Source organism: Talpa europaea, assembly GCF_964194135.1.
Source record: "Talpa europaea genome assembly, chromosome: 7".
Lineage (NCBI taxonomy): Eukaryota > Metazoa > Chordata > Mammalia > Eulipotyphla > Talpidae > Talpa > Talpa europaea.
The window spans coordinates 81,105,349-81,129,999 of NC_140074.1; the positions used below are offsets into that span (position 1 = coordinate 81,105,349).

Below are 24,651 nucleotides of genomic sequence, written 5' to 3' on the forward strand. Positions count from 1 at the left end.
GCATAAAGCCACCCAGACATGGCAAAACAGGGAGAGGCAGGAAGAGCAGCCCACACCTCGAGGTGGAAGGGTAGCTGAGAAAAGAGTCATAGGCTCCTTTCTTCTGGCCCAGGCAGCATCCTGAAGGGAGCTCTGTCTGGATGGTTTCAGCATTCACTGCTGGTTCTCTCTTCCTTGAGCCCCTGTAGCTGATGTTCCTGGGGAGTGCTGGCAGAGTTACTACTACTGCAGTTCTCATATTAGGCTTCAATCAAGCTCTCCTGTGAAGTGCTACATAAATTCAATTTTGAATTTTGCATATAGAATAATCAAATGAGTGTGAAGGATCATAGGCATAAAATGTTTTTAAAAATGGAAATGATAGTTTTAATTTAATCATATAAAAATTATCTGGATGAGCTACATCTAAATGACAAAAAGATTGATAGATTCTCTTATCAGTGGCCTCATGATCTGCATAACTTTGTGAAATTATTTCCAATTCCTGGTATATTTTCCCCTCTATAAGTACTTAGTCTGGCATTCTTTAAACTCATGCTAAGATCTCACCTCCAATGAAAATACATTCACTCACTGTTTAAGAATATAATATAGCTTATGTTAATATTACATAATATGATTGTAAGAACATGGGTTTGGTTCAGTCTGCAGGCCTATTTTCCAGCAAAAAATGCAAATTGAGCCTCAATTTCTATATCTGTAAAATATGGTCAGGGAACTAAATAGCTTCCAAGGTACAAACTGGTTAAGTGTTATTTATTGATAGTTGTTTCTATTTGTCTCTTCCACTGATCCAACTAGATTATGAATCCCCCTAGAGCCAGGATGACACCTTCAGTATCTTGGGTATTTCTATCCCCACCTCAGACCACCCATTACTCCCTTGGACATCCTGTCAAAGCTGATTGCCAGACCAACTGACAGCACCTGTGGTGGCCAGGAGGTGGCACTTTGGTATTTTCTGCAATAGAAGAACAAACTACATAATGAACAATCACTCAGGCTTCTGCTTTATTGACCAACATGGAATATCTAGGAATTAAAACATCCAAGGAGCTATATTTTTTAAATTTCCATGTGATAGATAAAACTGGATTTTGGTGGTAATAGTGATAAACATGTCTGTGGGCCTTAACATATGGATAGATTAGTGTAACCATGGCCACACTCAGGATAGCCAGAAAATCTCCTTTGTATCAGACTCCCTTCCCCACCAATCCCTGACAACCCTTGATCTGTTATCCATCCTTATGGTTGTGTCTCCTAAGGAAGGTCACCTACATGGAGTCATACACTAACCTGTTGAGACCAGCTGCTTTTACTCAGCATATGCCTTTGATATTTATTCATGTAGTTCCATATCAGTAATTTGTCTCACTAGTTTATTCCTTTTTATTGCTGAATAGCCTTCCATTGTACAGATGCACCACAGTTTGCTTATCCATTCACCTATTTGCAGAAATTCCAGTTTCCAGTTTAGAGTGATTATGACTAAAGCGTCTATAAACATGTGTAAGCTTGTGTTTAAGCATAAATTTTTATTTCTCAGGCTCCCTGGTGGCCTAGGGGTTAAGTCTCAGCACTATCACCTCCACAGTCTGAGTTCAGTCCCCTGATCTAATCCACATGGTGCAGCAGACCTCTCCTATCTCGCCCGCTGCTCCCCTCAGCAGTGTGTATCAGTAGATCTGCCTGTTCTGCTCCCCACTGTCTCTGGAATCCTTTCATGCCCCCACCTCTGGCCTACACCCCAGTTCTTCTACTCAGAAATAAAAATTAAGAAAATTTTTATTAAATTTTTATTTTCTACGATAAAGGAGAAGATATAATTCTATATAACTTTTTGAGTAACTTCAAACTTTTTCCGATGATTTGAACATTCTCACAAACTATATGAGAGTCCCAGTCTTGAATCCTTACCAGCATTTGTCATTGTCACTTTTTCTATTGTTTTGATTTTGGCCGTTTTTATGGGTTTGTAGTGGTATTTCATATACTTTTAATTTGCATTTCTCTAGTAGTTAGTGATACTGAGCAACTTTTCACCTGCTTCTCTACCACCTTATGTTGTCTTTGATAAGTGACCACATCTTTTGCCCATTTTTAAACTGGGTTGTTTACTTTCTTATGGTTCACTGTTAAGAGTCCTTTATTCAGGAAACAAGTTCTTTATCAGATATTTGTGAATGTTTTCTCAGGTTTGTAGCTAATCTTTCATTCTCCTTACCAGTGTCTTTCTCAGAGAAAAGTTTTAAATCTGAAGAAGTTTGAATATTTTCTCATTTTTATGGGTTTCAAAGAATCTGTACCCAGTCCTAGGCCACAGAGGTTTTCCATGTTTTCTTCTAAATATTTTAATAGCTTAATATTTCATACTTAGATCTATGAATTAGTTTGAATTTTTTCGTAAGACGTGAAAATAGAAACACTGGTTAATGTTTATCTCTTTTGATGTATGGATACCCAAATGTTCCAAGTAAACCAATGTCCAAAGTACCCTCCTTTGAATTGCCTTTGTCCCTTTAAAGAAATCAGTTGGCCCTATTTGTGTCAGACTATCTCTGACTCTCCATTCTGTTCCACTGTTCTGTGTTTTTAGCCTTTTGACTATCTTATTGACAGTTACATTGTTTTATAGTAAGCATTAAAATCAGTTACTGTGAGTTTTCCGACTTTATTCTTTATCAAATCGTTTTGGCTGTTCTAGTTCCTCTGCCTTTCTACACACATTTTAGAATCAGCTTGTTAATATCTATGAAAAATCCTGCTGGGATTTTGGTTGCATTAAATCTATAGATAGGACCTCCCTGGTGGCGCAGGCGGTTGAGCGCAGCGCTGTGAAGCTGTCTGCTGCCTCTGCAGCGCCGGTTCCATCCCGGCCAGCTAGCGGCGAGACTCCCATATGGCGTGGCAGACCTCTCCTGACACGCCCACTGCTCCCCTCAGCAGTGTATTTCACTCAGTCTGCCTGTTCTGCTCCCCACTCTGTCTCTGGTGAATCCTCTCACCCTCCTGCACGTCTGACCTGTATCCCAGTTCTTGTCTGTATGAATAAATAAAATCTTAAAAAAAAAATTTTTAAATAGTTTAAAAAAATGAATAAATCTATAGATAAATTTGGAAGAAATTAGCATATTACTGTTGTTTTCTAGCCCCTAAGTATATTATTGCTCTCTGTTTTAGATTTCTTTTATTCCTTTCATCAACATTTTAATTTTTTTTCCATCAACATTTTGTAGTTTTCAGCAAACAGGGCCTACATACATTTTGTTAGGTTTATATCTAAGTATTTTTGGTTTTGGAGTTGCTATGGATGTTTGTTTTCAACTTGTTTCAAATTATTCATTGCTAGTATATAAAATTATTTTTGTAAGTTTCCATTTACCTAATGACTTGCTAAGCTCATTTACTAATTCTGACAACTACTTTGTAGATTCCTTGGGACTTTCTACATAGGTGAGCATGTAATATGAAAATAGAAACACTGGTTTTTCCCTTCTGACCTATATGCCTTTTAGTTTCTATAAAAATACCTTAACTGGCCAGGGACCCTGTGTGATGCTGTACAGCAGCTGTAACAGTGGAAATTCTTACATTGCTCCCACTCTTTGGGGAAAAACATTGTCTTTAACCAGTAAATATGATGTTAACTGTGATGCTTTTACTAGATGTCATTTATCATGTTGTGTTATCTTCTGATTTTGATTTACTAAGAGATTTTTATCATGAATAGATGCTGAATTTTTTTGAGCTTTTTCTGTATCAGCTGACATGGTTAGGTAGCTTTCTTTTTTATTTTGTTGCTATGATAATTAATAAATTTATGAATATTGAACTAGCTTTGCATTTTGATAGACTGCAGTTGATCACAGTGGTTTTTTTTTTTTCATGGCATACTTTCTATACATTTTTTAATTCAATTTGCTAAATTTTGTTGGCTACTTTTATATCCATGTTCATGAAGGGCACTGGGTATTGGTTTATAGCTTTCTTATATGGCCTGTGTCTATCAGGATAAGGTTGGCCTCATCAAATGAGTTACAATAGATTCCTTTTATTTTCTAGGAGAAATATGGAGAGAATTCACCAGTGAAATCACTTGGACTTAGAGTTTTCTTTTTTGAAAGTTTTCTAACGAGTTTCATTTCTAAAAAGATATAAAAACTTCAGGTCATGTATTTCTTCTCAGCTGAATTTAGTTTGTACCTTTCAAAGAATTGTTTTGTCTAAGTTGTTGAATTCATGTACATAGTTGAAATATTTTGTTATCTTTTTACTATGTCTGTGGTCTATAGTGGGGGGCCTCGCCCCTGTTCCACTCCTGATATTAGTAATTTACTCTTTCAAACTAGATGTTTACCTATTTTATAGATCTTTTGAACAAACCATTTCTTTATTTCACTGATGTTTCTCTACTATTTTTCTGTGTTTGTTAATTTTTTCTCTTTATTTCCTTTCATCTGCTTATTCCATGAAACTTAATAAAGTTGTCAGGTTACTAAGCAGAACCATTACAAATGTATTTTTAAATTCTTTTGAGAACCATTCCTAATATGTTGTGTGCTTGTCTTGCAGTTGACTGGTCTGAGTGTCTCCAATGGAAAGGACCAACTTGTCGTGTTCCATACAAAAGACAACAAAGACCTCATTGTCTGCCTCTTTAGCAAACAGCCAACCCATGAGAATCGAATTGGAGAACTTGTTGGAGTCCTGGTGAATCATTTCAAGAGGTAAAGTTTGATTTTTGTAACTGAGACAATTTCAGCTCTTTCATCACAGTTCTCACTGAACTTGCTTTGTGCCAATTTTAGTGTGTTGATTTATTTTCCTTCATAAGGACAACTCAAGTCATCTGTTGTTTCACACAAGGCAAAATTAGCATCCAGGCTTAGTTTTAATTAGGAATGATTCTCTGTTTTTCTAGCCTCCACCTAAACCAACAATGAGAGGTTTTCCTACTGTTGATTTTCTGCACTGCCAATCCAAATATGATAAAATCCATAGATGGAAAATACTTTATATTCTTATCACAACTTCTCATCTACCACAAGTACAACCAGTTAGTGTGTCTACTATGAATATAAACAAATTAGAAAGCACGTTTAGGATGACATGTAGGTCCATGAAGACTTAAGGAAATCCTGAGAAGCAAAAACATGGAGTTGTGATGGAACATGTCATATCCTATGAGGTCCTTAGAATATGCCATGCCTGATGTGTTTATAGTGAACAGTGATGTGAGAAATATACACAAGGAGCAGATCCTCAGGGTGATGTGGACCAGTGAATGATGTTAAGCAAGGGAATGATTTTGTGTGGTTATTTATGGGAGTCATTTTAGTGATGGAACTTGTTTCCATGGGCAGTCATGACATATTCAGGGAAGGGGGTGTTCCTCCCATTGTGGCTAATGGTCTCTGCCTCCCCAAAACCCAGTCGCTGAGAAGTGAGCCAAGTATCTGATTCCCTTTCAATATTTTTTCATTGTGTTTAGACATGATTTTGCCTTTTCTAAACAAAGACATATTTGGAATCAGGTGTCCATACATTATTTGTGATGATAAATATTTGGAGTATAATTTTAGAGGTAGACTGCACAGACTATTTACATGAATAAACATTAAAAGATCTATTTTGATCTAGAACACAAGGTTAATAGTCAGCTGGTAGAAAAAAATCTAAAGTACTAAGAAATAAAGAGAAAAATTTCCATCTGCCAAATAATTATAAAGCAAAAAGAAATACTTAAGAATGGAAGGAAGGGACATGATAAAGCATTCTGTAATAGTCTATGACTCAAAAATCAGGTTTATTTGCCTCCTAACAGTTATATCAAAGTATGGACAGTTAAAAGAATTTTAATTTATCCTTAACTTGGATGCCTGTACTAGTGAAAAATTTTTCCTATAAAACTGAAGTATTTTTGTCTCTATCTGGGTCCTTGTTTAACAAATTTCCAACACCTGTTAAATGCCTTTATAGTGATGGAAACATGTCAGCCTAGTCTTAAGAACTCATTCATTCATTGCTTTCTTTCCTAGCATATGCATTCTAAGAGGTTTGTAGTTGCAATCCTCTTATTTGTACATATGTAAGAATTTTAATTTTAAATGTCTTTAAAATTTACAAATAGGAGAAAAAGCTGTCAAGATGTTCGTGTTGCTATCCAGTGATTAAGAGATAAAGCACAAATAAGAAAAATCTTCTTCCTGACCCCAGAAAATTCTAACTTACAGTCATTCAACTTGCCTTTTGAGTTCTTGCGGAAAAGTTTTAACTTGATTTTTTTTCTAGCTATTTCCATTATTGACAAGTATAACCCTGGTATGACTTTGAAAATCATACTTTACATAACATGTAATGATGCTCTTTTCTTTCTGGTTTATTATTTGCTTTGAGTGGGAGCAGCCACTGCAGCAGGGTAGCCTTGAGGGGGTGAGGTCTCCTTAGGACTATAATGATGTGACACATAATCTTAGTTAATTGTAAGAAAGACTTAATGCCAGACTCATTCTTCATCTTTTAGGTAATTTCCCTACAGTACATTGTGAGAAATTCTCTAGGAGGAAAGGGTTCGAAATAGCAAAACATACCATTGCTAGACTAGAGTGGAACAAGAGTCACTGTCATTTTTTTAAAAATTTACAAAAACTGAGGGTTAAGATTTAAAGTCAAGGAGCAAAATTCTAGCCAAGTTTCACAGAAAAGGGAAGTAAAAAAATTGAAGGGGAAAACTATTAAGCTAGCACACCACTATACCAAAAATAAATAAGGTTAGCAAGAGGGAAAATGAACTATACCTCTTTAGTGCAGAGATATTTTTGTATCTAACTGAATGCCCCAAATTAGGCATTTTGGGCATCAAATGCTCCAAGAGCATTTTAAAAGAATAATGCATCTTGCCAATTAGGCTATACCTTAAGGATGGCCTTCATTAGAAAGGTTTATTAATCGACTCACATGATTTTTTTTTAAGATTTATTTATGCATACAAGAGCTGGGGTACAAGCCAGAGATGCGGGGTGTGAGAGGATCCACCAGAGACAGAGAGGAGAGCAGAACATGTGGATGTACTGAAATACACTGCTGAGGGGAGCAGTGGGCGAGTCAGGAGAGGTCTGCTGAGCCATGTGGGTTTCTCCCTGGCCGGGGATCGAACTCATGCTGCAGAGGCTGTGGATTGCTTCACAATGCGGAACTTAACCCCTTGGCCACCAGGGAGGCCTGTCACATAATAGATCTTAATAGAACAAAAAAAAATTGATAAAATTTAATACTCATCCATGGATACAAGCAAAAGGCAAACCTTCAGCAACCAACCAGATTCAGTTTAACAGAAATGGTGCAGAGTTACTACCCAGAGCGCCTATGGACTAAGGACAAATCTAAGTCGAGCTGATCCTAGTGTCTGGAGGGCAGCCTAAGGGAAGAGTGGTTTGACAGAGGACGGCGGGGTCACCACCTGAAGTGTAACATCGGACAGCCCCAGAGGAGACCTCACCTCCTCAAGGGCTATCCTGCAACAATGACTGCTCCTACTCACAGCAAATAATAAACCAGCAAGAGGGACTATAAGTAGGCAATATGAAAATAAGGAAAGGCAGATGAAGACAAAAGAAAAATATGCCAATAGACTTTACGTAGAGAAGAAACAGAAGATGGGAACTAGCCTTACCTCCTGTCTGAAACAGTCACACAAAGAATATATGAAACAACCATTTTTCAAGACCCTGGCATCGGAGGGCAAGTGAACCTACACTTACCCCAGTGTACAGTTACTGTGCCACAGATACTATACTTTTCATGTCATTTCATTGTAATGTTGATGAGGGAGATGTCGATTCTCGGCCAGGGCTGCTGTCTGTGGAGTTACATATCCGCCCCCCCCCCCATATCTGCATGGGTTTTCTCCAGGGACCCGTTTCTCCCACTTAACAAAGCTGTGCACTGGCATTGTGTGTGTGTGTGTGTGTGTGCGCCCTGCGGTGGAAGGGCATCCTGTCCAGGGGGTCGTTTGAGCTGTTGGGAGAGGCTCCAGCCACCTATAATCCTGAATTGGAAGTAAATGAACAAATGCATACAAAATAATATTAGAAGTGTTTAGGGTCTTTATTTTAAAAGGTTGATGATGTTTTTGTGCTCAAAGTATGTCTTAGGAACTTTTCTTATTTATATGAATTATCCTAAGGTAAAAGTGGTTTTCTCATACAGTTGACCCTTGAACAACATGGGTTTGAACATGTAGATCCACAGATAGATGGTAGCTAGTTGGGGGGAGGGGGCATTTTATAGAGGATACCTACTATATCAATACAGTACTGTAAATATATTTTTTCTTCCCTGTAGTGGTCTTAAATTTCTTTCTCTATTGTAAGAATACAGAGTGAAATATAGAAAATATATGTCAGTTCATGTATCATCAAGGCCTCCAGTCAACAGGGTATTTGTGAGGGTTTGGAGGAGTCAAAATTTATATTTGGTCTTTTGACTGCATGGGCCATGTTGTTCGAGGGTCATTTTGCTTTAACGTTGCAGTTTCTAAGATCCTATTGACGATGTTGAATAACAACTTACAGTATTGCCTTCGGAAAACTTCCAAGCCACAGTGCACGCAGGGAGAGCAAGGTAGCTAAATTGGCCAGACAGAGTACCAGAGAAGAGAGAGCACTCCAGAGACCTGTATAGGTCCCCTCAAGTATTCAGAAGGGAACTTGGTCAGTGACAAGGAAGAGAAAAACTGTGAAAGGCCTGGGAAAGACAAGAGGGACTGGGCTCAGCACTCACACAGGAAGGGATTTCTGTTCTAACAGGCAGGCTGGGGAGCTTCGTAATTCACAGTTGTTTGGGTGAAGCACTCAGAAGGGACTGGCCTCAGTACTAGGGATAGACTGCTCTACTGCTGCCTAATTCTAAAAGCAAGACCCAAAAGGATCAAACTACTTGCAAGTAATTAGGCTGTAGGACAAAGTTCATGAATATAACAGCAAAATGTCTACCTCAACAAGATAAAATTCCCATTGTCTGATCCAGCCAAAGATTACCAGGCACACAAAAGCAACCCAGAACTGATAAAAAAAAAAAAAAAAAGTTAGAATTCACAGACACAGACATAAACAGTTACAGGTACTCAAAACTTAACTAGAGATACAGGAAATATTTTTGAAAAATGGAAATCAAACTTTTAGATGAAAAATGCACTGGTGCTCAAGATATTTTGTGGGTCAAAGCAAAAAAAGTTCATTGCTTTTCCCCTCTATCAAATAAATTTCTCAGGACTATCTTCAGTCATGAGCTGCAGTGAGGCCTTCCCCGGTATTTCCTTCCATACTAATCCTGAAACTAAATCCAACTAATTATCAGTTAGCCTCTTTCTCTTATCTCCTGTAGTCTTTATTCAACTTGGACCCATTATTGCTGCCTCCTCAGGTAACCACTCCTACATTTCATGGTTTTCTAAAACATCTGAAGGCTTTCAGAAAGTATATTCCATCTGGAATATTTAATAACCAGCACAGACCAATCAGAGCAGACTCATTCCGGAAACACCCGAAACAGCCATACCATCAAATCTTGGCTTTATGCCACAGATCAGAAATCGCACACAAAGAAAGAAGGGAGGGAACCCGAAGTGAGATGCATTTAGGATATGCTAATGACCTTAAACAGGTTTCTTTACTGCAGTACTTCTCTGATATGCCTCTGTTTGTTTTAAATACAGTCAGTAAAAGTGCCATTAGGAGCTATGTATCTTTTTCATATACACACACAATTATGTCTGCCATAGACTACATCTAAAAAGATAGGGATAAAAATGTTTTTGTCTCAGGAGAGAGGGGAGAATGAGATAGGAAAGAGATATTTTTCACTGTAAGCCTTTCGCAACAAATATGTGCTGCTAACCTTAATTTTTTTTTATTTTAATAAATAAATAGCAGCTTAGTTGGGGGGGGCATATTGTAGATGGCTCTGAATTCAAAGTTATGTTCCTTTCCTGTTTGGAACAGAACAAAACCACTTTCTAAGTGAATGGTCTGTTTCACAGCATTTGAATGCCTTGAAGTAAATCCATAGAAACTTCTTGGAGAGGGCCTCCCCTGGTGGCGTAGCGATTGAGCGCTGGGTTGCAAGGCTACCCGCAGCCTCTGAAGCGCCAGTTCGATCCCCGGCCACCAGCGAGGGTCCCACAAAAAAAGAAAAGAAAAGAAACCTCTTGGAGAATATTATAGAATGTGCTGTGTGGTCTCATAGTATACATCATATGACCCCAAGGTGAAGGTTCTTTTCCTGTGGATGTGCCAGTGGTTTGCCAGGCCAATGTGCTTGGCAGAGGTTTGAAAATGACGGACTTGACTTTTGGTTTGTAGCTCACTCTAAGCAGCAGCTACCTGCTGGGAGTGAGCTTTTCTGCCCTCTAGAAAACAGATGGTCTCATGCTGGCTGCCCAAACTATGGAGTCACCAGAAACTCAGCAATATTAAGCTGTCAAAGGACCCATCTGCCCTATGCAGCTGTCCAGGCATTTGCCTGTCTGGGTGCTGGAAATCTCAGTATAACCCCAATCGCAAGCATAGAAATTTCTTATTTTTCCTGTTCTATTTCTGTGGGTGAAAGCCAGAAGTCAATGCCATCTGTTGCTTGTTTTTTTTTTTTTTTCATAAATAGTATCTTTAATATCTACTTGATTCAAAGAGCACCTACTGAATTTGACTGAACTTTTGACCTGCTTCTCTATTGTCACTTGCTTATGTTCTTTTCAACTCACACTTAAAACCACAAGTAGACTCAGACCAGTAAGCAGGTTGTCACTGGGGCATCTAAGGGGCCAGGGCCATGAGGCCTCCTGAGCAGAGGTGGAGGAAGCTGGGGAATGAGGCCACTCCTCAGAGCCCCTGCTTCTGGCCCTTTATGTCCAGCACACCATACCACGCTCATGGCCTTCCTTCTGCTCCCCTAATCCGAATGCATACTTGTCTGACCCTTGATCTCTGTTCACAAGCTGCTTTCCCTATTAATCATAGTAGTTTATATTCCAGTTTTAAAAATGTATAAAATAAGTTGAAAATAATGTAGATAGCCAACTATGGGGGATGAGTTATGTCCATTTCCTTAATAAAGTGTTTTGGCTATTTAAAGTTATAATTATTGAGACATCTGATTTCTGGTGACAGAAAAGTGAGTCCACAGTTCACCCTCTTCTGCCCTCCAGTAGAGATACGCATGGAAAAGGGAGACGTGGCACGTACACATGTCGGTGCTCAGCGACAGACACCTGAAACCTGCATGATGCTTCAATGCAGTGTTACTTCAATTAAAAACAAACAAACAAACAAACAAACGCCACCTTCCAAAGTACTGAAGCCAGAAATGTGACTCAACCCAATGCCACTGAGAGGGGCACCCTCACACCCTCAGCCTGCTTCCCATGGTCTCCTCTTCACTTGACATGGTATCTTCTTTATTTGTTTGCTGTATATATCACAACTAAAATATAAGCTTGTAAGCAGGGACTTTTCAGTTGCCATTTCTGGCCCTTGGAAGGCTCCCGATAGACAGCTGCTGCCTACAGGGGCTGGCTGGTGAGTCCCTCTGGCCACCAGATACTTTTTGCTCTTGCCCACCAGAAAATGGTAACTTAGTCCTTCTGCATGAAAGAAAGGAAGAACTCTTGTAGTTTACTTTCATTTACGGACACCGCTTTTCTTGTACTAATTCCAAATTACAACTCAATGCATATGATACCTGGGGAACAGAGTCAGTAGTTATCTCAAGATGTTAAATGGGCAACTGAAAGGGCTATGGGCTGGAAGAGCCATGGTGCATTCATTGTACATTAGGGTTTGCAGCTTCTCATAGTTGCGTCGCTTTTGTATTTGTACAACTAAAAGAATTAGACATGATTTCACTCTCCTTGTCAGTAAGCTGGCAAAGAAGAAAGATGCAGGGATTCCTGCTCAGATCAGCAGCTTCATAATAAGTAAAAGACTTCAAAACCACAACTAGAGGCTGTCACATAAGCCAGCGCTCCAACTTAAAAGCCTAGAAGTGAATTTTAACTACAAACAGGTGACTGTCAGGAGCCCAGAAGAATCCAAAAGATGCCCCTTTTGTACACAGGACTATGTAGATGTCTCTTTAGTTATGAGGCCTATAAAGCTGGTAATAGTGAGAAAAATGCAGATTTTCAGGCTTAGAAAAGTGTGTTTTGAAAAGGACTACCACAGAAAATTAACATTACAGAAACTGCTGATACTCAAAATTCAAGAAAGCATAGATACTGATAAACAGAGCAAAGACTACATACAAACTGATGAAGTGGGTGCCGGCAGAGAAGCAAGCATTCAGTCATTTGAAGTAAGAAAACATTTCATGTTGATTTAAATTTTGTAATATAGTTAATTTAAATCAACATTAATATGTGAAAAAAAACGTTGATATGGCAGAAAGGATTGATGCGAAAGGAAGAAAGGAGGCCCGTCAGCGTGCTGAGAGCAATGACAAAAGGTTGACATTTATACACACTCACACGGGCAGGGTGAGGGAGAAGTTCCCTTATAAAGGAACAAAAATTAGGATTGCTTCAGTCTCTGTTCTGTAGTAGTAAAAGAATTCCATGTCACAGCATCTTTAGTCTTTTGAGGGGGAAAGTTAGGGCCCAAGAATTATATACCCAACCAGGTTGCCATTTGCATTTAACAGCCTCCAATAGTACCTCCTTGGGGTCTTCGAAGAGGAACAGCTATGTTCAGGGAGTAAAGTCTGTCATATCCCTATCTTTTATCTCTACTTCGCTTTGCTTTTTAACATCACTCTTCCCACGATGGCTTTTCCCACTGGATTGGAAATGCCTGTAAATTTCCTGATACTTCATTTTCCAGCTTTGCCACCAGTGAGGTATTAAGGGCCATGTTCTCTGGGCTGCTGTTCAAAAATCCTGGGAAACTGTTCCCACTAATCCACCAACTGTGGCCAGAATAATGGGATTGTCTCTGCATGACTAAAGAAGTAGGTCTTCTCAGAACATGGAGGGCTGCAACATGACCAAAGGAAGAACATTTTTTTTTTTTTTTTTTTGCAAGGGGACAAGGCACTGCTGGTGGGAGTGTTTGAAAGTGAAGTGTATGAGGCCAGCATTTCCCAAAAGAAGCAGAAAGTGATGCTGTGCAGGACAAATGGCTTAGCAGTGCTATTAACTGTAAGACATAGGAGCCATATAGAAGTGCATCCAAATAAGTATGGGTAAATAGATCATGGTCTTTTCATACAATGAAATAGCATGTGGTCATGCCAAAAAAGAATAAATGAATCTTTCTGTATCAGGGTTCCTGCAGCATGGACTGTATCTGTACTGGAATCACCTGGAGGTGCTTGTTCAAAAGGCAGGTCCCTGGGTCCCATCCCAAGCCTTCTAATGCATAATCTCCAGTGGTCTTCACCTTACTAAGCTGCCCAGGTGACCCCTGCTGATTTCATGAACTGACATAGAAAATGATCAGGATAAGCACATGATGTTTTCATATGACCATTTTGCTAAAGCTGTTGTAATCAAAGGAGCTTCTTTAAAAAAAAAAAAATCAAACCTTTTATTTTACTAAGGAGCAAAATAAGCATCTCCTCCTGCCCCAATGAAGGAAGGTAGAGGTGAGAAGTGGGCTGAGGTTCAGAGAAGAGGATATAAAGCAGCTTAAAAATTAGATGAGAACTGGCAGATAAATCACACAGGGCCAGGATTCTGTTTACCACCTCAACTTGTCCCAAAAAGGGACATCACTTATTCTAAGAAGTGACTTTTAATTACCTTAAGAAGTATGCAGTTAGAACCTGCCTGCCCATTTCAGAGAGGAAACTCCACCTGCAAATAGCAGGTTTCTACATAATGAACATAACCTGTTCAAACATTCTCATATCCATCTACTGTACACAAAAGAACACAGAGAGAAGTCTTGAAAGCCTCTCAGGGTGACTAAGACAAGATCAGATCAGAAAGCACTCACATGGAACAGCTATTAGAAACCAAGCCATCTACCAACTTGCCATTTCTCTTGCCCTATACTGTGTCTGCCTTGAGAAGTGCCTGCCAAAGGACAGAGCTGCCTTAGAGGACATGCAGGGGCACAGTCCTCCGCTGCATTCCCTGCTCTCATGATAGAGAGATTCTGGGGATTTTTGTGGAGATCAAAGACACTTACTTGCTTTATGACATGGCCATCATTGCCTTTCATGTTGAAAGAATAAATCCAAAGTCCTGAAAACTGATCATCTCTTCGGCATCTCTGCAGGGAGATAGTGTTAACATTTAGAATAATTAGATATAGTATATACACACACAGTGGAATACTACTCAGCTGTTTTAAAAAAGATGAAATCTTAGCATTTGTGACAACAGGGATAGAACTAGAGGGGATTGTGCTAAGCAAAATTAATTAGGAGAAACTCAAATATCAAATGATTTCACTCATATGTGGAATATTAAAAAAAAAAAAGGCAAAGGAACAGAGCCATCAAAACCAAAAGAAATCCTTGGTTTCTAGCTGCAGAACTCAGAGGGGGAGTAGGAGCAAAAGTTCCAAAGGGGTCCAGTGGACTCTGGAAGGAAGTTAGTGGTAGTTTGAAGAGGTGTGAACCTGTCCTCCTAAAACATACGGTGATGTAAACGGATGTTATCTCAATTTTAAAATTTAAGTTTTACATACTAATCAGATTACTTTTTCATGGTCCATAACACTTAATATTACAATGTATGTTAAAATGGAAATCTTCCTGTGAGGTATGCTCAAATTCACCAAATAACTAGTGAATAATAGCCCAGTTTGTACGGTCAGTTTTTTTCTAAATTGAATGTCAGATACAACTGTTTAATTTAATGGGATTTTTAAAAGCTTTCTTAATGTGTTTATTTCAAGTCATATAAGCTATATAGGAATCAGAATCGTATGTAAGCACAATGTAGTTAACCAAGTGTTTTATCTGCAATGGTATTCTATTTTCATGCCACCACCCAGCCTGCATTCTCTGAGCTCCCCCTGCAGGTCCAGCAATGAGTGCTGGGACCACACAAAGATGGACCATTGGGTCTTTTGCCTCAAACAGCTCTGAGTCTCATGGGGAAGATGGCATATGTGTGCCACTGCCTGACACAGGCAGTGAAGGGCCCGGACCATGCAAGCTCAGGGGACAAACTGGCTCCATTTACCTGCAAAGTCCAAGAAGAGCCCAGTGAGACAAAGCCTAGTGACACAGGTATCAGGAATATCTCTGGAAATGATGGTCCACTGAAGGTAACGGCAACTTGAGAACCCTTGATGATATGTCTGTGGCTCCCACATGTGAAAAAGGATGAATTAAATGGAGAAAGAGCTAGCAACTGTATAGGTTAGACAGGTACAACCCTTAGTAATAAAACAAGAAATCAAAAGTCCTCAAAGGAGCAAGAGCTATGAGGTTAATTCCTTAGCTTTTATAACTTCCCTTCTGTTTATTGTTTTGGCTACCCAAAATCTGTCATTTATAGGGATTTAAAAATCCCTCAAGTAAGAAGGACCTAGATTTTAGCCCAGGGATGGTAAAAAGTGAGAGGATAAAGATGTTTCACCCCATTCAGTAGTCATTGTTAGAAAATTCCAAAGGGTAGAATGGATGTGGTGATATTAAATGCAGGGAGGAAGAGCTTGGGTGTGGGGAGAGTTGTTCTTTGGTCAGGGACCTCCCTGTCCCCTTATACCTCTCCCCAGGTTTCCACCAGCGCTCCCCTGCCCTTGTTGGGAGTAACTGCCACGGAGGAGGAGAAAGGGGCGGGTGCTTGTGCATCTGGGTTGCCAACCCACAGAAGGGGAAAGGCTGAGGGACACAGAGGGAAACCAGGAGACCAGAAGGGACAAGCTGAAGAGCAAGGGAGAATCTGAAGGCCTGACATTTCCATAGTCTTTGTAAGTCCTGCTAATCCTTCCAATAAAAATTGGATTTAAAAAAAAAAAAAAGGCATTATTGTTAAGTATGCAAATTTGGTAAATTTGGCCAGTTGGTCATTCAGCAGATTGGTTCTTTAGTAAAATTCACCATTTGGCAAATTACTTTCCATCTGTGAATTATCCCAGTTTATAACAAGTTCCTTTTGAAGCTAATAGGAATTGGATTTCTTGTCCTTGCAACCAACAGAGTCCTAATATTATCTCATAATCTAAAATCTCTTTAGTGGCTTTTTCTGACTATAAAAGTAATGACATTGTAGAAAATCTGGCATTCCATAATTTTTGAAACAAATTCAAGTGAAAAACCTACAAAACTCAACCATTTTGATACTCTAGTACCTTCTAGTAAATAATAGAGCAAATATTTTTGGGATCTTGGCATAATCTATAGTTGTTATATTATTGCAACTGCCTCTGAAGTCTTGCTTGACTCTTCAGCAGATTCAAGGATCTCAGTTTTATAAATATTGGGGGATTAGTTTCTTTGTGTTTATTAAAGATGTTCCTTTATAAACTGATATTGTAAGCTTGCATTTTATCCAGTTTAACTTCCCTGATTGTGTAACTGCTTTTAAAAAGCATCAAAATCTGCCCATTGTAATTTATTTTTTCCTTGTCTCTGGGCATCAAAATTAAAGACTCTGGATTTTTAATTGCTATGTTATTTTCTACCTTGTCAACCAAATATAATGCCCTTTTTTTCATCTCCATAATCTTACCTCTTAAATTATTCTTCCCAACATCATTTTTGCTTTTTCTCAGGGGTGAAATGAAAAATCTAGTATACAATTGAGATGAGCATAACAGATTACTAGATTTGTTAAATTATCATCCTTTTGGATTTTGTAATGGTCAATGAGGCACAAGCCTAAAAATAGCCAAAATCTAGACTTTAGAAAGCATATTCAAGAAAGTACAAAAATGTCAGTGTCAATCCATGACTAAACCCTCTAAAATAAAATATGCTGAAGAAAAGGAACATCCCTCTTTTTTCATGAAATATCTATGGTTTTATATAACAAATAGGGGAAGAATTTAAATCAAAATAGCTAAACCTTATAGCATCCTAAGCTCAGATTTAAGAAAACCAGGAAGATGGAAGGTATAATCTGAAACACTCAGTTGCCTGTGAAAATACTGTCAAGAAGACTGAAGTCATCAGTGAGCTGGGTCTCAGGGAAAATAACAAAAATAAGGCCAGAACAGTGCTTAAGTAAGTGAAACTTCAGCATTGTTTGGGAAAGTCAGCAAGAGAAGGTGTCTTCACTTTACCCATCAAGAAACAAGGCTCTGACAAAGCTCTCCCAGGGGAAAAAAAGAAGGGAATGGAGGCATCACACGCCAGATTTCAAACTATACTACAAAGCCATAATAATCTAAACTGCATGGTATTGGAACAAGAACAGACACATGGACCAATGGAACCGGTAGAAAATCCAGAAATAAACCCACAGATTTACAGTCAACTAATCTTTAACAGAGGAGCAAGAATATGCAATGGAACAAAGAAAGTTTGCTCAAAAAATGTTGCTAGGAAAACTTGGTTGCTACATGCAAAAGAGGCTTGACTACTACCTCACACCATGCACAAAAACCAATTCAAAACGATTAAAGAACTAGACATAAGACCTGAAACCATGAAATATAAGTGAAACACTACATGACATACACCTCAGCAACATCTTTCAAGACTCATCACCCAAAGCAGTGATAGCAAAGGCAAAGATAAACAGCTGGGACTACATCAAATTAAAGAGCTTCTGTACAATAAAAGAGACAGTAACCAAAACAAAGAGAACCCCCACCAACTGGGAGAACATTTTTGCACACAACACTAATGATAAAGGACTGATCACAAAAATCTACAAAGAGCTGATGAGACTCAACAAAAACAAAGAAAATAATCCTGTCAAAAAAATGGGCAGAAGCGCTAAAAAGAAACTTCTCTGAAGAGGAAATTCAAATGGCCAACAGGCATATGAAAAAATGTTCAGCATCACTTGTAATCAGGGAAATGCAAATCAAAACTACCATGAGGTACCATCTTACACCAGTGAGAATGGCACATACTAAAAAAACTAACAACAAAAGTTGGTGAGGTTTTGGAGAAAAAGGAACTCTCCTGCATTGTTGGTGGGAGTGCAAACTGGTCCAACCACTATGGAGAGCTGTGTGGAGATTTCTTGACCTACTAAACATAGAGCTTCCATATGATCCAGCAATTCCACTTCTAGGTATTTACCCAAAGGACACAGAAACATCAATTCCAAAGAGCACCTGCACCCCTATGTTTATAGCAGCACTATTTACAATAGCTAAGCTTTGGTAACAACCCAAATGCCCAAAAATAGATGACTGGATCAAGAAGATGTGGTACATAAACACCATGGAATATTACTCAGCATTCAAAAAAGATAAACACATGCAATTTGCAGCAACATGGATGGCACTGGAAGGGATCATGCTCAGCGAAATAAGCCAGAAAGAAAAAGAAAAATACCAGATGGTCTCACTCATAGCAGGAATCTAGAAAACTTAAATAAGGGACCAGGAAAAAGAATAACTGTAAGAAAGAAAATATCAAAATCGACAAACAACTATGAACCAGAGACACTCTATGGCGGGTGGGGGGCGGGGAAAGGAAGGCTTGGGGTCAAAATAAGGGGGTTGTAATTGTATGGGGAATATAAAAAATAAAATTTAAATTAAAAAAATAGGAAGCTAGTTTTAAAAGCTAAAAAAAAATAAATAAATAATGGGCAGAAGAGCTAAAAAGGAACTTCTCCAAAGAGGAAATGCAAATGGCTAACAGGTATATGAAAAAATGTTCAACATCACTTGTAATGAGGGAAATGCAAATCAAAACTATAATGAGATACCATCTTACACAGGTGAGAATGGCACATGTTAAAAAAAACTAGCTACAACAAATGTTGGCACGGATGTGGAAAAGAGGAACTCTCCTGCACTGCTGATGGGAGTGCAAACTGTCCAACCATTATGGAAAGCTGTGTGGAGATTCCTCAACCTGCTAAAGATGGAGCTTCCATATGATCCAGCAATTCTTCTCCTAGGTATTTACCCAAAGGACACAGAATCATTAATTCAAAAGGGCACCTGCACCCCTATGTTTATAGCAGCACTATTTACAATAGCTAAGCTGTGGAAACAACCCAAATGCCAAAAAATAGATGACTGGATCAAGAAGATATGGTACAGATACACAATGGAATATTACTCAGCAATCAAAAAAGATAAACTCATGCAATTTGCAGCAACATGGATGGAGCTGGAAGGGATCATGCTTAGCAAAATTAGTCAGAAAGAAAAAGAAAAATACCAGATGGTCTCACCCATAGCAGGAATTTAGAAAACCTAAATAAGGGACTAGGAAAAAGACTAATTATAATAAAGTAAAAATCAATATCAACAAGCAACTATAAACCAGAGACACACTACAGGGGGAGGGGAGGGGAAGGGAGGGGAGGAGGGATTAGGGTCAAAATAAGTGGGGGTGGGAATTGTATGGGGACTATAACCAAGATGAAAATACATAAATTGTGCAAAAATGAAAAATGATGTAAAAAATATATAAAATAAATTTTTAAAAAAAGAAGTAGGGAAGGTAAATCCCAACAGGGAAGAAGACACTGATAGGACCCCAGCTGCTTTAAGCAGCTGTGGAGTTTGGAAATGATGTCAGACACATAAGACAGGTAGAGGTTTTTTTAGTTTTGCCAATGTGAACAACGATCCATTACTGAGCCTAACAAATACTTAGCAAAATTCTAAAATAAATTATTGTAATGTTTAAGTTCTTAGTGGAGAAATAAAGCAACCTGCTTCAGGGTGAAGAAATTGATCAGAACTAACCTTTAAATATTTTCCTTTAAATGGTAACTTTTGGATAAAGACATTCTTACCAAATTTGCAAGAGATATAAATCCAGGAAGGGTAACTTGTAGTTCAGATGACAGAATCAGGATTCAAACTATCTTGACAGACTAGAATAATGAGAAGAAACCAAAAAATGAAATAAATGTAAAGTTCTGCCTTTGGATCCAAGATGTCATCTGTATACATGTGCCAAAGGAAAGCCTCTTGGCACTTTTGTCTCCAAGATGCAGATCTGTGATTCTCTCAGTCACATGCAGCACTGGGGTGCAGGTAAGAAACTTATCACTAGAAAAGAGAATGAGAAATCATTCTTTCATTTTAAATTGGAACCATTTTCTTCCCTGAATTTTCAGCAGGCAAGAGGGCGTCCTATTTCCTAAAGCTTAGAACATTGAAAGAGCCTCAGAAAACAGTCTTATGTTTTGCTCAGTTGTTCCACATTGCAAATGTTTCTGGCCAGACCCACAGCAGATTCCAGACTTCTCTCTATGTAAAGGGACGTGCTTGAATTCAAAGCCCATCTTCTGACCTTTCTTAAAAAGGCAACAGCAGTTACTTCCTGTAGCTTCTCTTCAACACACAGAAAAATCATTCTAAGTCTCCTTTTTCTTCATATTTTAGACCAAAAGAAAATAGCTGACCTGACATTTATGGTGTTTTTAAAAATGACTTTTGCATTTTATGTTTCTTACTTGGGTTTTCTTTCTAACTTGCCTCAAATTAGGAATGCCAGATTTTCTATAATGTCATTAATTTTAATCAGAAGATACCACTGAAAAAGAGAGCTTAGATATTGAGGTTATTTTAGAATATCTTCCAGAAGCAAAGTAACTAGTAACCAATAAATTAACAAAAATTTTTCATAGTTGAAAAAAAGTCTGCTTCATTTAGCAATGATTCCATCTTACCAAGGAAGGTGCATGGATAAAGCTAAGATTTGTATCTTGGTTAGGGTAAAAGGTTAAGCAGACCTAGAGATATTATAGACAATGAAAAGAATCTGACTGATGATAAACAGAGAAGAGAAATTTTACGCATAAAAGGAACATAGCCTTACAGTACTAGTTGACTCAGAGAGACCCTTGTCAGAAAAAAGAAATCAGGGAACAATTTGTTAAAGGATATACTAGCTAACCAAGGCAAGTGAAGGAAAAAAAAAAAAAAATACCCAGCCTAGCTAAATTATGCCATTCAGAATTAGTAACTTCTGGCCTTCCACATCTGAGGCTGCTTTGATGCATGGCAATTCTTGGCCTTCTCTATTTAGCATATGCACTGAATTAACAGACCTAGCAGAAATGCGTATTTGACAAGAAACAGACACCGTGGCTTCTGGTCCTAACTTTACTACCTACTAGCTGTAAGCCCCTGAGCAAATCAACATTTTCTTGTCCCATGGTTTACCTTAAAGATTAAAAGTCTGGGGCCTCCCCGGTGGCACAGCGGTTGAGCGCTGGGTTGCGAAGCTGCCCGCGGCCTTTGCAGCGCCGGTTCGATCCCCGGTTGCTCCCTGGCCACCAGAGGAGGGTCCCACATGGCGCGCAGACCTCTCCTGCCACCCGCTGCTCCCCTCAGCAGTGTACTTCGGTCCTTCTGCCTGCTCTGCTCCCCGCTCTGGCTCTGGTGAATTCTCTCACCCTCCCGCGCTTCTGACTGTACCCAGTGCATGTATAAACAAAAAAACAAACAAATAAGTAAAACATGCCTCTATTAAAAAGTAAATAAATAAATAAATGATTAAAAGTCTGCACCACAGGGCCTCCCCAGTGGCACAGCGGTTAAGCGCTGGGTTGCGAAGCTGCCCGCAGCCTCTGCAGTGCCAGTTCGATTCCCAGCTGCTCCCCGACCACCAGAGGAGGGTCCCACATGGTGCGCAGACCTCTCCTGACGCCCGCTGCTCCCCTCAGCAGTGTACTTCAGTCCTTCTGCCTGCTCTGCTCCCCGCTCTGGCTCTGGTGAATTCTCTCACCCTCCCGCGCTTCTGACTGTACCCAGTGCATGTATAAACGAAACAAACGAACAAACAAATAAATAAAAATAAAACATGCCTCTATAAAAGAAAAAAAAAAAGTCTGCACCACATTTGTCCATGTTTAATTTCCATTTGCATGATGAAAAAGTTCTAGATACCTATTTCACAACAGTGTGAATACACTTAATACTTCTGAACGGTACACTTACAAATGGTTAAGATGGTGGAAACAGGTCAGTGTTGGTAAGCCAGCACCATAGAAACAAGGGGGGCTGCTTCTTGAAGCTCAGTAATGTATCAGACACAATTAGGCACTGGGTACAAATACCAACCTCCTGCCCTCGAGAAGGGGGTGATCTCTCAAGGAAAGTAAATGCATAACTCATAGTAAATTCATACAAGTATAAAGAAAGTGGCTTAAAGCACAGGGGTCTAAGTACCTCTTCATACAGGAGTGAGAGGTGGGGAAACTTCATCAAAGGTAGTATTTGTGCTGGGCTTTACAGGAGAACTCTAGTTTTAAAAAGTGACAAACTTCCACTTTTAGCCAAAATGGAATAATAAGGATGAGATTCACCCCCTACCTGATATAACCAAAAGACAAACAAAATATATGAAATAATATTTAAGACACTGAATGTCAGTGTAGGTGGTGTTCCACTAGAGACAGCAAATAAATTAAGTATGCCCTGCAGTTGCTCCAGTTACTGCCTTAAGTGACTGTTCAGGCCATTGCACAGGGAGGGGGAACCACAGTGGGGCTTAGGAGACCAAGGCTAAAGTTTGCAGGGCAGAGTAAGAGAGAAGAGGGCTGCACAGACTGAGCACTCTGGAGATCTGCTAGGGTCCCAGCCAAGTATTCACCTGAATACTGATCAGTGTTTGTGTATGAGAAAAGTGCCTAAGGATGAAAGAATTCAAAAAGATTAGAGGTGGCAGTCCCTGGCACTCAGAGTAAGGAGTAGAGCCTTTTCCCAGCAGTCAGACTGGAAAACCTCATAATTCATGGGGCACTGAGTATTGTACACAGAGGGGCTGCTTCAGTATTGGAGAATAATTAGCCCTAGACTGAGCACTGCTCTGGTTTCCTCTGACAAATCTGAAAAGCAGGACCCAAAAGGATCAAATCATTTCTAAGTAACTTAACCATAACTCAGAAAGAGCTCAAAAATATTTATAGGAATGCAAAATTACCCAGCACTCAAGTAGGTGGAATTCACAATGTCTGGTATTCAATCAATTATTAGCAGGCCTGCAGAGAAGCAAGAAAATAGAATCCATTATGAGAAGAAAAATCAATCTAACCCAACCCAGAAAAGCTACAGATATTAGAAATAATCAGAGACATTAAAATAGTTCTGATTATAACAGTGAAAGACATGGAAGATGGCCAGATGAAAACTACCCTCTCTGTCATGAAACAGTATATTAGACATTGCAGAAGTAAAGATGAGTGAACTTGAATATGCAGCAATAAAAATCTAAAATGAAACAAGAGAAAAGGAACAGATCTTCAGTAAACCGTGGAACGACAAGTCACCTAAATGTCTCAGTGCCATCAAGCTATCACAGACCTTGCCTGCTGCTCCCCACTCTGTCTCTGGTGAATCCTTTCACACTCACTCACACACACACACACACACACACACACACACACACACACACCCGCCCCCGCACCTCTGGCCAATTCTTATATGCATAAATAAATAAAAATCAATCTTTTAAAAAAAACTAATATATGTAATTTACCATATAAATAAACTGAAAAGAAAAAACACATGATAATGTATGTAGAAAAAAGCATTTGACACAACCCAACATCCATTTCTGATAAAAATTCTGAACAGAATAGCAATAAAGTAACTTCCTTAACCTAGTAAAAGGCATCTAAGAAAAATCTAAAGCAAACACCTTTAATGGTTAGAGACAATGCTGTCACCCTAATAAGGGATTCAACACTATTGGGTAATTTTGGGATATTTATATTGCCCATTTTGGATAATTAATAGTTCATATTGTCACTTTACATTGGAAACCATTTGGTAGTTTCATTGTTTTTTTTTTAAGATTTATTTTATTTATTTATACAAGAACTGGTGTACAGGCCAGATGTGTAGGAGGATGAGAGGATTCACCAGAGACAGAGCAGGGAACAGAACAGGCAGACTGATGAAATCCACTGCTGAAGGGAGCAGCGGGTGCAACAGGAGAGGTCTGCCGCACCATGTGAGACCCTCGCCAGCCAGGATCGAACCTGCGCTGCAGAGGCTGTGGACAGCTTCACAACATGGCATTCAACCATCTGTGCCACCAGGGGAGGCCCCGTTTGGTAGATTTTTTTAATGTAAACATATACCTGCCATATATTCCAGCCACACTATTCCTAGGCATTTACCTACAGGAAATGAAAGCAGATTCATTTGCAAATATGTGTAGCAGCTTCGTTTGTAACAGCCAGAACTTGGGAACAACCAAATGCCCATTATCAGGTGAACGGATAGGCAAATTAGAATGTCCATACAGTGGACTCCTGACTCAGCAGTTTAAACAAACTATTGGTACACACTACCATGTAGATGAATTTCAAAATAATTTTGCTGGGTAAAAGCCCAACTGGAAATACGCATACTGTATGACTGCACTTACATAAAACTCTACAACTTAATCTACAGTGACAGGAAGCAGATCAGTAGATGTATGGGAATGGGAGAGGCAGAAAGAGGGGCTTCTCCAAGGGATCTTTGAAGCCAAGGCATATTTGAGTGTGGTGGTTTCACCGGGATGGGTGCACCTTAAAACTTGTTAAACTGTATACTT

At 39.1% G+C, this 24,651-nt stretch overlaps 1 protein-coding gene across 1 annotated transcript in view; it reads left to right on the top strand.

Moving 5' to 3' along the window:
• The window catches only part of MYO1D (myosin ID), a gene marked incomplete at both ends in the record, with an annotated part of 325,320 nt that overhangs the window by 229,994 nt on the left and 70,675 nt on the right, over positions 1–24,651 (top strand). The window contains one exon of the mRNA XM_084238296.1: positions 4,576–4,730. Coding sequence (XP_084094422.1) covers positions 4,576–4,730 — 155 coding nt within the window. The remainder of the gene's footprint in view (positions 1–4,575; positions 4,731–24,651) is intronic.